Genomic DNA, 13640 nt, shown 5'->3' on the forward strand with positions numbered 1-13640 from the left:
AATGTCTCTGAGGTGACTGGCGAACCCAATGATGGAGAGTCCCACTAAAGCAAGATTAAAGTTTCAGCGAGTTTATTGGAAATGTAAGTATAGCAAGAGTGAAATTTGAAGAAGTCAATTCAGAAGTCTTAAGTGCTAAAAATGTATTGCCAATATCTAATTCTACTTTTACTGAATCATACCTGCTCGCCGAAGATAGACTACAGAATTTGACGGAAAACCTCAATCCACCTAGGTATGGGGGATTTCCTTTCAAACACGCGCCGGCTCTCGTCAATGAGAGGAAAAAGCTTCATTCCACTCGAAAAGGAGAACCGAAATGGAGTAATTAAGATAATCCTGGGGGATTGACAGCCATGCTATCAAAGTGACATCCTGGACTACAAAGGAGACCCCACCCCCCCATCACATCCAGATGACAGACGTCACACGATCTGTGGTCAAAGAAGGGGAAACTTAAAGCGTCACATGTAGACAAACACCTTGTGGAGCACGCTCAAAAGCGCTCCCAGTCTACATCCACGAAAGGTGTCTCGATATCTTGACGGCATCAAAGACTTGGCGGGGGGCAGGGGTCCCCCAGGGATCATCATTACCTCCCATATATCTTAATAAGTCACTGCATCTGAGCTGTCAATCACTTCAAGCACACATGTGCTACATAGACTCCTGACAGCAACATCATAAATCCCATCACAACACCCTCCTCCTTTCATCCCTCCATCCTCCCATGCATTCATCCATTCCATCCAAAAACGTGTTTGCTTTAAAAGCCTCGAGCCAGTCGTCAGACATCTTAATCCCCAAACAATAGGTAAACAGGGGGATTCATCTTTGCAGCTAGCCCCTCCACATACTGCCACATATAATGGGCTTAGATTGGCTTCACCCACCCATGTCGCACACTCACCCACACTCTGACGGAACACAAACCTTTATTTGGTTCATCAGTCTATGGAAATATGATTTAGCTTGGTTATATTTTTAGCAATAGGTTTTAATAGACACTCTCTCATGAAAGTTACAATAGCTCTATTCTAAGACAGACTAAAGATCAAGCCTCTACATGTATAAGGGAAGCTTATGAATTCATAGTCTTTCTGCAACTTTACCATTTTTCTTCATTTCTAGCTGTCCGTCCTATTGTCTGACTGAGGTAGATGAAGTGGTAAATGTTGAATCGCAGTCTCGATGAATAAAAGCTTTGTTTTATGTCCATCTGAAAATTAACAAAGCTTACATCAGTCATTGGGCTTAAAACTTTCAAATTGTGAAAGTAAAATGTGCAAAAATAGTTTATTGGAATTTGACCAAGTTTGACAGGATTACAAAAGTCACAGAATGGGGATAAATCTCAATGCAAATGAAGGCAGAACACAGCCTTAGTTAGTGAGGCTTGCTTAAGTGGGAAGTCAAACTGCAAAAACTGTCATTTGTTTTGTGACATTCAGATATTCATTTTGAATAATCAATTACAGACAAAAAATATTCATTGATCCAAATAAGACAAATTCTATAGTCATCAATTCCAGGTGTGCCACATTCTATAATATGATGTCATAACCCAAACATCCATGATGAAGGTTCCATACATGAGACTGCGCTGATGGACGGAACTTTTAAAAAATTCAGTATAGGAGCATAAAAATGTTTCATTCAGGTGTCAAATATTATATTGTGACTAATGGTGTATAGTTAATCGTAACATGTCTCATTAATTCGAATTGTGTCACAAACATAATAATCATAATTAATTCGGAGACTGACAAGGTTTGTCAGTTTTACGATAAATATCTGCTTCTTTGCAGGCTCACAGAAGGGAGCTTGTGAGCAGAATACCTCTACAGATATATGCCAGTGGATTCATGACAAGAATGTTCCAATGGACTCTCACAACAAAGTGTTTTTGTTTTTAGTTTTGTTTTTTTTATAGCAGGGATATTTATGACTTCATTGGTATCGAGTATATATTCTGTCTCCACCCTCTATATACACTTTCATAACAGCAAATATTATTTTTGCAAATTAAATAGAGTATAAGAATGTAAATGAGTAACTTGCATATTAACCCTTTAGCGAGCATCCTTGTGATTGCATGGGTGAGTACATTAATAGGATTAATGTGTCTGCCGGAGACAGCAAGATTAAAGCAGATAAATCCAGGTTCAGACAGTCAAATTGCTTTAGGCTACGTTTGTTTTATCACACAGCTTCACGCTGCTACTGTCCTTGCTATGCACCGTTGGAAGGAGGCAGACGATGCAGATATGTGGTGAACTTTGAACCGTCTTTTTTTTACTGGATTAATCCGCTGGCTTAGATGTCTGAGACTAAAAAAAGAGCTGTAGTGAGATGAGGTGAAGGTGCCACAATGAGCAGGTCAGTGCCGACCAGCCCTGTTCTAAGATGAAATTATCACAAACCATCTGCTTTAAATGCGTGGAACGTCTTTCTAAGCTCCTCGAATGATGAGTCAAGGTTCAACACAGAGCTGAATGGAGCATTTTTTGGACCACCTGCCACGGCTCACATCTTCATCCAGGGGTTTTGGATATTGGTTTGCTTTCACACACACTTCTAAGACACACAGCAACTGATGAATATTTAGTTAAGTGTAAAGTGTTTCACCAAGCATCAGGCTTTGTTGGTTAGAGTTACCCAAGGAGGGAGGGGAAAAATGTGCCGAGTCCAAACACTGAAGAAAGAAATAGCCTGTGCAACATCTAATAAGCAAATAAGAGGAGCAGAAAGAAGGCAGGAACCCAAAAGAGAAACCAAGACAAGCATGCGGGTGCCAGGAGGCTTAAACGGAACTTTATTAGCAAAGACACACAGACAGGTAGGTGAGACTGAAGGCAAGAATACATAGTGATTAAAAAAAAAAAAAAAAGGCAATTAAAAAGAAAAAGTTTATTCAAAGAAAAAACAGACGAAGGAGGAAAGAACAGATGGTTTACAGTCTGCAGTGGCAGGAGGTGGCAAAAGAGGGAGATGTGACAAATGATACGTTAATTATAGAGAGTTCGCACAAAAGCAGTTAAGAATGTCCGTCGCAGAGGTAACAGGAAGCTTTATATAAAGACACAGTACGCAGGCTCAGTGGGCGGTGGTGACTAATGGAAACTGCAGACTGCTACATTTCTACATCAGCCACATTGCTAGCTACATGTGATGGACACTGTAATTACTGCATGTGCGTAGAAATTATAAAGAATACTCCACTTCCACAATATGAATGGCCAATTTCATACTTTACATTTCAGAGGCTTTTTCTGACAGTAGGGATTGTCTTTAAGGTTCGAGACTCAGGGAAAAGGCATTTCAATACATCATGACATTAGTTTTTTAAACACATGAAATTAGGACCGGCTGCTCAGGGACACCTTCCATGAAGTTGGTGTTTTTCAATAATGTTAACAGTATAGACGCACTGATCAATGGGTCATCGATCCAGAGCAGAATGCTGATCACTACCTGTCATTCAATCTATCATTTAAAGTTGGCATCCTGCAGCACCTGCATGGGAAAATGCTGTGCAGGGAAGCAGATTAAAACTAAATATGCCACTTACAGCACCAGTACTTGATGGAGGACGGAGAGTTTTCCGGGCTCATGAAGGTGAGACCACTGGTTCCTCTGTAGCAGGCTGTTAAAGTGGCTAACGCTTAACAACACCCGCAAGTCCGAGGGTGACATTCGGAACGCAAAGCAAATGGCCCAAGAAATAATTATTAATTTCACCAAGCTAGATGACCTGCCTTTCTCAGGTGTCTACACAGAGACTTAAACAACCGGATCCGTCAGTTGCAGTGTTCGTTTGTTAATCACCTTTATCTGAAACTGTTGAGAATGACCGGGGTGTAAACTTTCATAAATGCATTGCTCTCTGTCTCAGAGTCCCGCTACAGTATGTAAATATTTCACAGACATAGCAAAGTCTCAAGAGATTCGCCAAACTGCTACGTCTCACTTTGAATTTAATGTTTTTCAGTTGTCTGTTTTACAGAGTAGTTGCTGCATTCTGCAAGGATTTTTTTCCTCCTTGAAGAGGTATATAAAAACATGTCTGAATTAAAATGATTCAAAGGTTAATTTATCATCATGTACACAGAGTGTCTCATATTACAAAGTCATCGTCAAGCCATGCGATCGGTATCATTGATTGTATCGGCAGCTGACTGGAGCATCCCTAGTTAGCAGTCTTATTTAAAAAATATAATTTACTTTAACAAATAGTGGTAAGTACATTGCAGCAGTGCATTTTATAGCACAGATCAGAGACCACCAGAGAGTCGAAGGTGATGGTGTCGAGTGAGATCACGGTTTTGTGCATAGCTGTGTGTTTGAGAGTCGAGGTATCTGGTGAAACTACAATGGGGGACTCGGTTGTGAGTGGGGGGGTACATCTGTCCTGCCATCGCTCGGATGTTTTCTGTGTAAGAGTTAGTCACAGGTCTGTGGTCGGGCTCCAGTGTCCGACTGCGGCTGTGTCTGTGTGAGTTATCTAATAACATGTGATCCTGCAAGTCAGGGAGTGTTCGACTGTGTGTGTATTTGTAATCTGTGTAATTTAAATTTGAGTGACGATTCGAGTTAAATGGCGTCCGACTGAGAGGCACAAACTCTTCCTCGCGAGTGCTTGCGTGCGTGAAAACCTCCTCGTCACGGCTGTTTTGAAAATCAGTGTCTCTCTGAGCCAAGCCGAAGGTGTAACCGCTCCGCCTCTCCTTCTGATTAAAACGATAGGTGTATCTTGTGTGCGTCTCCCCTGGCCTCTGTGCATAACGCTGCCGGAGGCTTTGAGGCAGCGGCTCAGTCGCTCGTCTCCTCAGTGTGGGGAGGAGGGAGGAGGAACGGCGAGGAAGTGGAGGCTGCTGCTGGAGGGAGCTGTCACCCACTAGTACCTGATTGTTGGAGACCATTTGGATCTTTGGCTGCTGGCTGCTGGTGGAGTTGGGTTGATAAGTTGTCGTAGGGTTTGTACCTCCCATCTGTAGAACATAAAGCTTGTTAAATATGGGTCGAGTTATGATCTTTGTATCCTTAAGAAGAGAAGATGTAACTGAATTCATATATTTTCTGGCTTAAACAAAGCTAAAACAGACCTCCTTTGACTGTTCTATATTTTGAAAAACAAATAATCTTGGGAGTAAAATTGGTTTTGAAGCAGCGATGGTGATGCGGTTGTTACCTAGAATCATAAAAGAACATGGCAAATCTTCAAGTCCTGTAGCGTTAAACAACAATATAAGGTTTAAAATGTTACAAGAAAGGAGCAAAAAAAAAAGAAATAAATGGTCAGCCAAAGTAACGGTTGTCATTTTACAAAATAAATTAAGAACACCAAGTACTTTCAAAGAAAAAAATCAGTTCTGTACTTATTTTGATGTGAATTATTGGTCTGGGCCTCCACTCTGGTTAGGTGGTCAACAACACTAGCGTTTGGTCAGTCGGTCGTCCAAACCTGTCCCCATTATCTAAAAATGCATTGTTCCCACAAAGACAGGTTGACTGTGTCGACCTGCATTGCTTTTCGTTGGATGCTTTTATTTTGCTACCGTACTCTACTCCCGCGCTTGTGCAGAGTTGAATTTATGCAGTTGTGCTACGGCTGTGACAAAAGAAAAAGAAGCCTCGTGTGTCCACGCTGGAGTGCTGCGGCGGGCCTCAGCTGAGACAGATCAGAGACGCAGCCGGTGTTAATTACCACACCGAGAATGGTGGCTGCTGTGGCACCGTAAATGGGCTGAACACAGACTTAAAAAAACGACACAACAAAAAAGAAACTGTCATTTATTTACAGCCAGCTAATGTGCTAAATCGAAAGCTATTCAATTAACTAAAAAAGTTCATCGATTTCAGTATTTGATCACATGACTGCATTCTCCACAGATCAGTGTGTTTCATTGTTTATTATTTATGGCTCATCTTTGACACATAGATGGGAAAAGTTTTCTGATCTGTGCCATAGTGCCACCAAAGACGGAAAACCTCACCGAGATGATCATTTACAAATGATACATTTCCGAGAGATCAACTGCAACAGCTCTACTCCTGTGCTATTTACATTACTGAATTCAGTAGAAGGCAGAAAAAAGACGATCACTCTTTCCCTCTCTTACATCCTTAAGATGACGTCTGTCTTGTGACTTGTGTGTCTACGATAAGTAGTTCCTGCAGTGTTCATGTTGCTTAATAAACCATCACACATTATGTCAGTGTAGAAACAAAATGACGACCGATCGGTGTCATTCATTTGTATCTTAAAACTGTGGCTGTTACTGATTAATATTTAACCTCATAATGCTTTGCTGACAATCCATCAACGTCAAAACCTTTTTTGTGATCACATCTGTGCCACCAAAATCTGAAATCCTGCCCTACATTCTCTGAATAGAATAATGAATATTGAACATTGTTATTAACATTTAACAGTTTGTTACATGGGACCACTCTTCTCTGGAACAGTGAGATTCCATCTTAGCTCATTACAAAGTTCAGCACTTAAGTTTTCAGTTGAATCAAACATATTTAACTATAACTACATAACTTTTGTCTTCTTGATGTTCATCTGCTCTAGGTGTCATGGGTTGCCACAGCAGGTCAGCCTCTTCCACCTGAACCTACCTTGCACATTCTTTCTACACATGTCCTCTTAATGTCCTCATTTATCACATACTTGCTCCTCATTGGTGCCTTTCATTGTTGTTTGAACTTTACCTGACTTGCTTCCATATTGACTTGTCCTTGTGTCAGTCAAAACGTAATGGTTCCAAGGACAGCTAGATAGACTGAGACGGACTGAGGTTGTGTTGGATTTATGAGTGACCTTAAACTGTATGATGCAAAGATCAGTTGTGAGTAGTGCAGCTGTCTAGAGTAAACCACACTGAACATGGGGATTTTAATTTACAGTCTTTTTTTTTGTATTTAAATTTCATCTTCTGCTCATACTTAATTTTCACTCTCACAATTAGTGTTGTCATATATAGAGGTTCATTATGAGGATTTCGGAGAGACACAACTGTGCATCCAGTTGCGACCGTTTCTGAATTATCGTTGTCCATATTATTGCTATCCATTTTATTGCACCACCATGTGATATACTATAGAACATTTGAAACAGTCGATTCCTCATACAGGCCTATTCAAAGATTGCAAACAGTGATGCCGTACGAAATGAGTCTGAGACTTATGGCAGAGTACAGTTTTGTTTGTCAAGAAACATGAGAAGGAAACCGACAAAAGATACTAAATTTTCTCTCCAAAGACTCACATTGACAGACGAAAATAGCATCAGAGACCAACACATTCCTTCTCTCAATGCGACTAATGGCGATAACTGAAAATTGAGTGTCTCCCAGACCTGTGCAGCATCAGTGAGTGTTTTACTTTAATTTCCTGAAGCTTAGTCGACTGTTAAAATAAAAAAAAGACAACTTACCACGGCATTACCATATTTACATATTTAGCACAGAAAACCTTGGGTCTTTCTGAACATTCTCTTACATGTCTATATAGATGGAGCTACAAGCCACTTGTGTTTCGATGAGCAAGGATATTTTTTATGAATGGTTGAATAGGACCATATGTAAAGGGCTACACCAGTTGGTGGTGGTTTGTCGTCAGTGTCTTAACCTTCCTGCTTCACTATACAAGAAAAAACACCACTGATACACTCAACCAGCCTATGATTTCTCAAGAGTACTGATAATATTTCTGCAGTGACCTTGAACTAGAAAACCGAACAGGCCTAACATTATTTTTCTGTTGGAATTTCAATAAATGAAGACCTGAATCACAGTGAAATCTGTGATGATGATGTATTTCACAATTTCCTGCTGTCATTGAGTCATACCGGCTGTCGGGGAGCTCTCAGAACGACAAGCTGGATGGTTCCCCGGGCATTTCCTTCTGATGACATGGATCTTCTCAGTGTCTCCATGGCAGCATGGTTAGACCTCCTAAGAAGTGACTCGCCATTCACAGCAATTAGCTGGTCGTTCACACTCAAGCGCCCGTCCTGCGAAGAGAAAAGGAATTATCGCTTGCAACTCAAGCAATTTTATGATACATTTATAATACAAGCACAGCCTGGTGGGTGAAGCTTTGTGGTCGGGGATTGAACATACACATGTGTTTGATGAGTGAAGTCCTTGTTCTAATATGCAAACATGGTGATTTTGTGCAATTTAGCAGGAAAAAGTGACAAGCCAAAAGGGAGGGGGGCGGGAGTGAAGAGCGAGGTAGGAAATTGAAGAGCTAGCAATTTAGCGAATGCTATGATAAATACCCGCAGCTGCTAATGGAACTGCCTTTGCGGGCACTAAATCAACGCTAAGTGTTTTAAATAGCAGCTTCCAGTTGAGAGACTTTGCTGAGGAGTGTCCAATACGGTGAGGGCCAGTGAGGGGTTCAAATGAGGGAAGTGACGCGAAGGGTTTAAAAAAAAAAGGGGCCAATTAAGACGACGACACACGAAGAGACGCGCACTAAAGATTGAATGTCTGCACAGTCCAGAATGGTCCATTATGGTCAGGCGTGACATCTGACCCCAACTCATTAAGTAGGCACCGTCTGGACTGACCTCAATAAAGAATGGGATGAGCACAGTCATACACTCAAGCAGGCACACAACTTAACTTATTCATTTATCACGTTAAATTATCTAAACATCGACCCAAATATCCAGCACGACGCAGGACGTCTGCCATCAATGAGCATCCAGTAGTTACACATCAAGCGCCGACTCATCGACGTCTTTATAAATTTATGTCTGTGCCAGATTTATGTCTGTGTCTCTCTGTCTAACTTACTATTATTGAATGGTATTTTCAATGCGAGAAGCTGTAAACAGTTTCATGAACAGAATTGTTTAACTTTTGTGCTTCTTGTTGAATAATGTGTATCTATGTGTGTGCTACGGCTGTTTCGCCAGTTCAAACAAGGTTCAACCTAATTTTGAAGGTTACAACTTCTAAATAACTAGGTCATTATAATTTGGTTCAGGTATGGTTAAGACTCCTGGTTAAGATTTGCCTTTTTTTCTGGTTAGGTTGAGGGTAAGAGGTGAGGAGAGGCATTGAGCGGACCTTATACAGACAGGGAAACAAGCATGCATGTGTGTTATGATCAATGTGTGAGGGATTGTTTTTGCATTAAAAAAGTTGATCACTCTACCTTCTTCTGCATGAATATAAAGTGTAAACAATGGTCACAGACACACGCTCTGATTGCTACCTTATATGCAGCCCCTCCGTGGATGATGGACTTGATAAAGATGCCCAGGTCCTCTCCCGTCTCTCTGGACTTGTTGCCCTTGAGACTGACACCAAGACCTGCTGATCCAGTTTCATTAAGCGGAATCTCGTACATGAGCTGCTCCCTGCCATCCTCCATCAGGGCACTGCCAGTTTCCTCTCCCTTCTGAAAGAACACAGACATGATACAGTTTTAATGTCAAGACTGCTGGGACGTACTTCTGTGGTAAAATGTTTTCAGTGGAACAGCAATAACAACCCATTAACCATGTTTAATCCAATATGTTATTAATATTATACCATTAACTTAAGATCTGGTTTTTGCACATAGTCGTATCTTTAGAAGCTCCAGTGGGTGCTTCTTCATTTTGCTACACACAGACTACAACGAACTACTACGAACCAGAGGCAGTTGTTTTATTCAGTCATATTTCTTCAAGCCTATTGTAAAATCATTTGTTCTTCAGTCAACAGTATATGTTGTTTTATTTACTTTCTACACGTTTTTGAGCAGTTGTTGCAACCCATCCTCACTGTAAATCATTATGGTAAATACTGAGGGACTTATTTATATCTAATCTCCTAAGTATTAAGATTCAAACACGTTTCAAAATTTAAACATATATATTGCATAAACATTTCGTTAGACATTATACCTTTTGTAACATCTCATCTCCTCCTTACTGACGGTAGACAGAAAGTCACAGAGACTGAAACGTAAGGACATTTGAAGGGCTTTAAATAACAATTGAAGTTGTTACATCTGCACGCTTTCTTTTTTTTTTATTGTTTGTTTGTTTGTTTTTTTTAATGTGATGCACAGAATATGTGCTTCCATTGAAAACCTAAAGCCTCAATATGCAACGTTTAAGACTGTCTTCTGTGTCAGCAGGGGACAGTCGACTTCCCTAAAGTCAATATATTACGTCATGGGAGTGAGGATGTGTTGCCACTTCATTAACCTTGTCAAAGGTTTGCATACATGATTATGAACATTCATAACTGCTTCAATAAAGCCTTATAGCATTATAGATGAGCGCTTACAAACTTGTTTTTGGTAACCCTTTACAACAATATGTTCTGTATTGTGTTTTCTTAAAATAAAAAGCCAGATATTGTCAGCTACAACATTTTATATGATTTATATGAATATTAAAAAGGCATATACTGTGATCACGGAATTTAGTTAACGTTGACTTTTTGTGGGTGATGGAGCTGCCTATCACGGTGGGCTGATGAAAAATTTGATCATGTAGAAAGCACAATGGAGATTGAAAAAATAATAAAAATGAGACGAAGTGTGGTGCAGCTGCTGAATCCGGGAAAGAGAGATGATAGTCTGGAAGCTACGGAATAAAGCAAGTGTTGAGAGGTTATTCCATTTGGAGATGAAAGGAGCAGACGGCAAGCGAGACATTTTGAAGCTAAACATAATAACCTTTTCATGCCTCCTCCTAGAGTGAGGTGGAGGAGATGAGGGGAGAGGATGGAAGCACACAGGAACATTTAAAAGTAATAACGCTTCCCTCAGGTACACACACTTTCTTTACCCCTGACCACTATGCCGCTCACCTTTGCATCTTGAGACAAAAACTGAGGTGGTGTTCTTAAAACCTGATGGATGGTAAAGCACACCAAGGGTCGCGGTGCCAAGAGGGTGGGTATGGCAAAGGACTTATCAAAGAGAAGTGATGATGTCAAAGATGCATGAGTCCAGTGAGCAGCTTTGCATATTAAGATGACCATCATTTTAGAAGTTGAACCAGACAGCAGTTTTTAATATTAATGGTCCACTGGCAACAAGCAGTATGGGTCCCATGACGCACTACAGCAGTTTTCAGCGTCTGGTAGGTGTTTTATAAAAGTCAAACATGAATTGAAAATGTGTAGCTCTCATCCCAGCATTTGGATTAGACGCACAAATGACATGACCAGTTGCTAGTTACAGAGAGGATGAAGATGCATTACATTTCAAACCAATTCTGCAAGTCTTGTTTCAATTTCTCTAGTGAAGCATAAACAGTGATGTTGCCATGGATACTCAAGGTTTGACAATGTTTTTCCTCAACCCAGGTCACATTTGATGGCTGGCACCAGCATTGCGAGGGTCTTACATCAGACCCCTCACGCACTGAGCTCACATTTCCGCTCATCATGGTTGACGAATCTGAGAGTCAAACGTGTCCCCTGGTATAATTTTAAAAAAAGAAAAAAAAAAATCCTGCACCCTGGAGATGTCACCTGACTCTGTCAGAAGTGCTCAGTGCCGCTTCCTGTCACTGCTTAATTAAAGCAGTCAGTGGAGCACCTCTGGCCAGCAGGTTTGGTTCCGAAGTGTGAGTCACTTTTCAGTCCAGGCACCTGCAGAGCTTGAGGGACGTCGGCGTCAGGTTAAAGCGCATTAACGCCGATCAGAGAGCTGTATGAGTTACATGAAGGTGTTGGATCGAGCACCGGTGAGAATAAAAGATGTACATGGAGGGTCATTATTTCGGAGTGACAGGCAGATTCTTGACTGTCATTTGGTTCCCCATACGAATTCGAAAACCTTGCTGGGTAACTGCCTGGTCGCTTTTGTTTATGTTCTGTTTCTCCAATATGTTTGCAGGTTTAGAAAAAAGAACTCGCACTGGATGCCTACTTAGCAGGGAGTTTCAGGGCTCGTGAATCATTTAGGTGGCACAGATATAAGCATGAATCGGACTTGGAAAGTCCCCACTCAAGGCACAAAAGGAGGCTGTACCTGTGGAAAAAACATAGTTGTTTTTGTCTTTTATTTATTCACTTTTAATGTACAGGCATATTCGGAAACAACTTTATATACGACTACCCATGAATGAGTGTGTTACCTAGCACCCTGCATGTTTATTTGTTGTAGCTCACCACTAATTTTAGTCTATTTACACATGTAAATGGATCTCAGTGGTGGTCCAAAAAGCCTCTAAAGCTGGGACTTACTCTCAAAGGCGGCTTGAGGGCATATTGATTCCCGGAGGAGGCTGCGACCTCTTGGTTTCAATCTACGACCTCTCATCTCTCCACCGTTAGTGACACACTCGAAGTTGGGACACTTATCACCCTCTTCAGCACCCAAATGAGGAGACAAAGAAGTGCTTTTTTTCCTTCCCTCGGGGCGGGTTGTGAAGGGGGGGTGATACATGGCGATTATACACAAAGCCTTTTGTCGCCGAGGATTTCTAAATGGAGGTTTCAAAACGGTGGGATTAGCTAGGAGAGCGACATTCAATTAAGATGGGATCTCTGCACTGCCGAGCTGCCAATTAATCGCCTTAATGTCTGCACTAGCAGTGCTACACACCTTTAGCTCACAATGAAAAGCCACTGATTGAGTGAAGAGAGAGGCGAGGGGAAGCGGAGGAAGGAGTGAGGGAGATGCACGGAGGATGAGCTGACTCAGGAGCACACAGCAGAGGTGACCTCTTCTTCCTGTGAGGTGGCCTGGGCTCACAGGGGGACCAGGGTCAGGCATGTGCCGCGTGACCCCTCCATCCTCACATTCATCGCCCCCATGCCAAAAACAAATCCAGCACAACAAATCCCTGCGCGACTCACTGGAGCGAAACTCTCTATTAATGAGAGTGCTGAAGAGAAGGAACAGCGATTAGAACTTTTTCATTATCAGAAGCAATTGTACTTCTCAATTGTGGGATAGATGTTCAATCTGGGAAAGGTTTGACACAAGACCAGCCGTCTTCCTTTGCTCTGCGCTCATCAAACATCACTGCCAGCCATTCAACCCAATCAATCAAGAGTTCAACTACTTTCACTAAATGCCTCTACAGCAGCGCAGCAGAGGTGTGAGAAGACATGACCACTACAGCACTACAGAATAAATCAGTGCTACGTTGGCACGACTGTGATGAAGGGCCTACAGATATGACCCTTTTAGTCAAATGACTGATTCTGAAACTGCTGAGTAAGAGGGAAAAATGGGCCGGAAATATATGAAACCCCAAAAATATGGATGCAGGTTCATGAGCCTTGTGTATTAAAGAGATATAATAAATGTTATTTCTCCAATAAAACATTTGGAGGATTTACAATGTAAGAAATAAGACTGCTGCTCTGTTGCTGCTGCTAAAATGCCATAAAGGTCGTGTGAGTTTTCATTAGCATTATGTGCTTCGCCACAATCAAATCTGACACAGACTCAGAAGCAGAAAGGTCTGCAGAACAAAGACATCAGACTCAGTCCGATGCCTCATTACTGACCCAGCGGTAATTTGCTTGCGGCGTCATGTTGCTTTTGCTTTATATTTCACGAATAAATTGTCTCACCTGGCATTGAATAAGTCTATTGCAGGGCAAGCAGCGCCATGAATTTTTGCCAGACATGTCGCCAGGAGAGCAAAATAACAA

At 41.5% G+C, this 13640-nt stretch overlaps 1 protein-coding gene across 2 annotated transcripts in view; it reads right to left on the reverse strand.

Annotated features, from left to right (window-relative positions):
- Positions 1-13640, reverse strand: part of pard3ba (par-3 family cell polarity regulator beta a) — a 124098-nt gene that overhangs the window by 67440 nt on the left and 43018 nt on the right. For both annotated transcript variants that reach the window (XM_053869492.1, XM_053869493.1), the window contains 3 exons: positions 9241-9426; positions 7859-8023; positions 4905-4991 (listed from right to left, as the gene is read on the reverse strand). In XM_053869492.1, coding sequence (XP_053725467.1) covers positions 4905-4991; positions 7859-8023; positions 9241-9426 — 438 coding nt within the window. The remainder of the gene's footprint in view (positions 1-4904; positions 4992-7858; positions 8024-9240; positions 9427-13640) is intronic.

The sequence above is a fragment of the Synchiropus splendidus genome, chromosome 1, assembly GCF_027744825.2.
Source record: "Synchiropus splendidus isolate RoL2022-P1 chromosome 1, RoL_Sspl_1.0, whole genome shotgun sequence".
In the NCBI taxonomy this organism is placed as follows: domain Eukaryota; kingdom Metazoa; phylum Chordata; class Actinopteri; order Syngnathiformes; family Callionymidae; genus Synchiropus; species Synchiropus splendidus.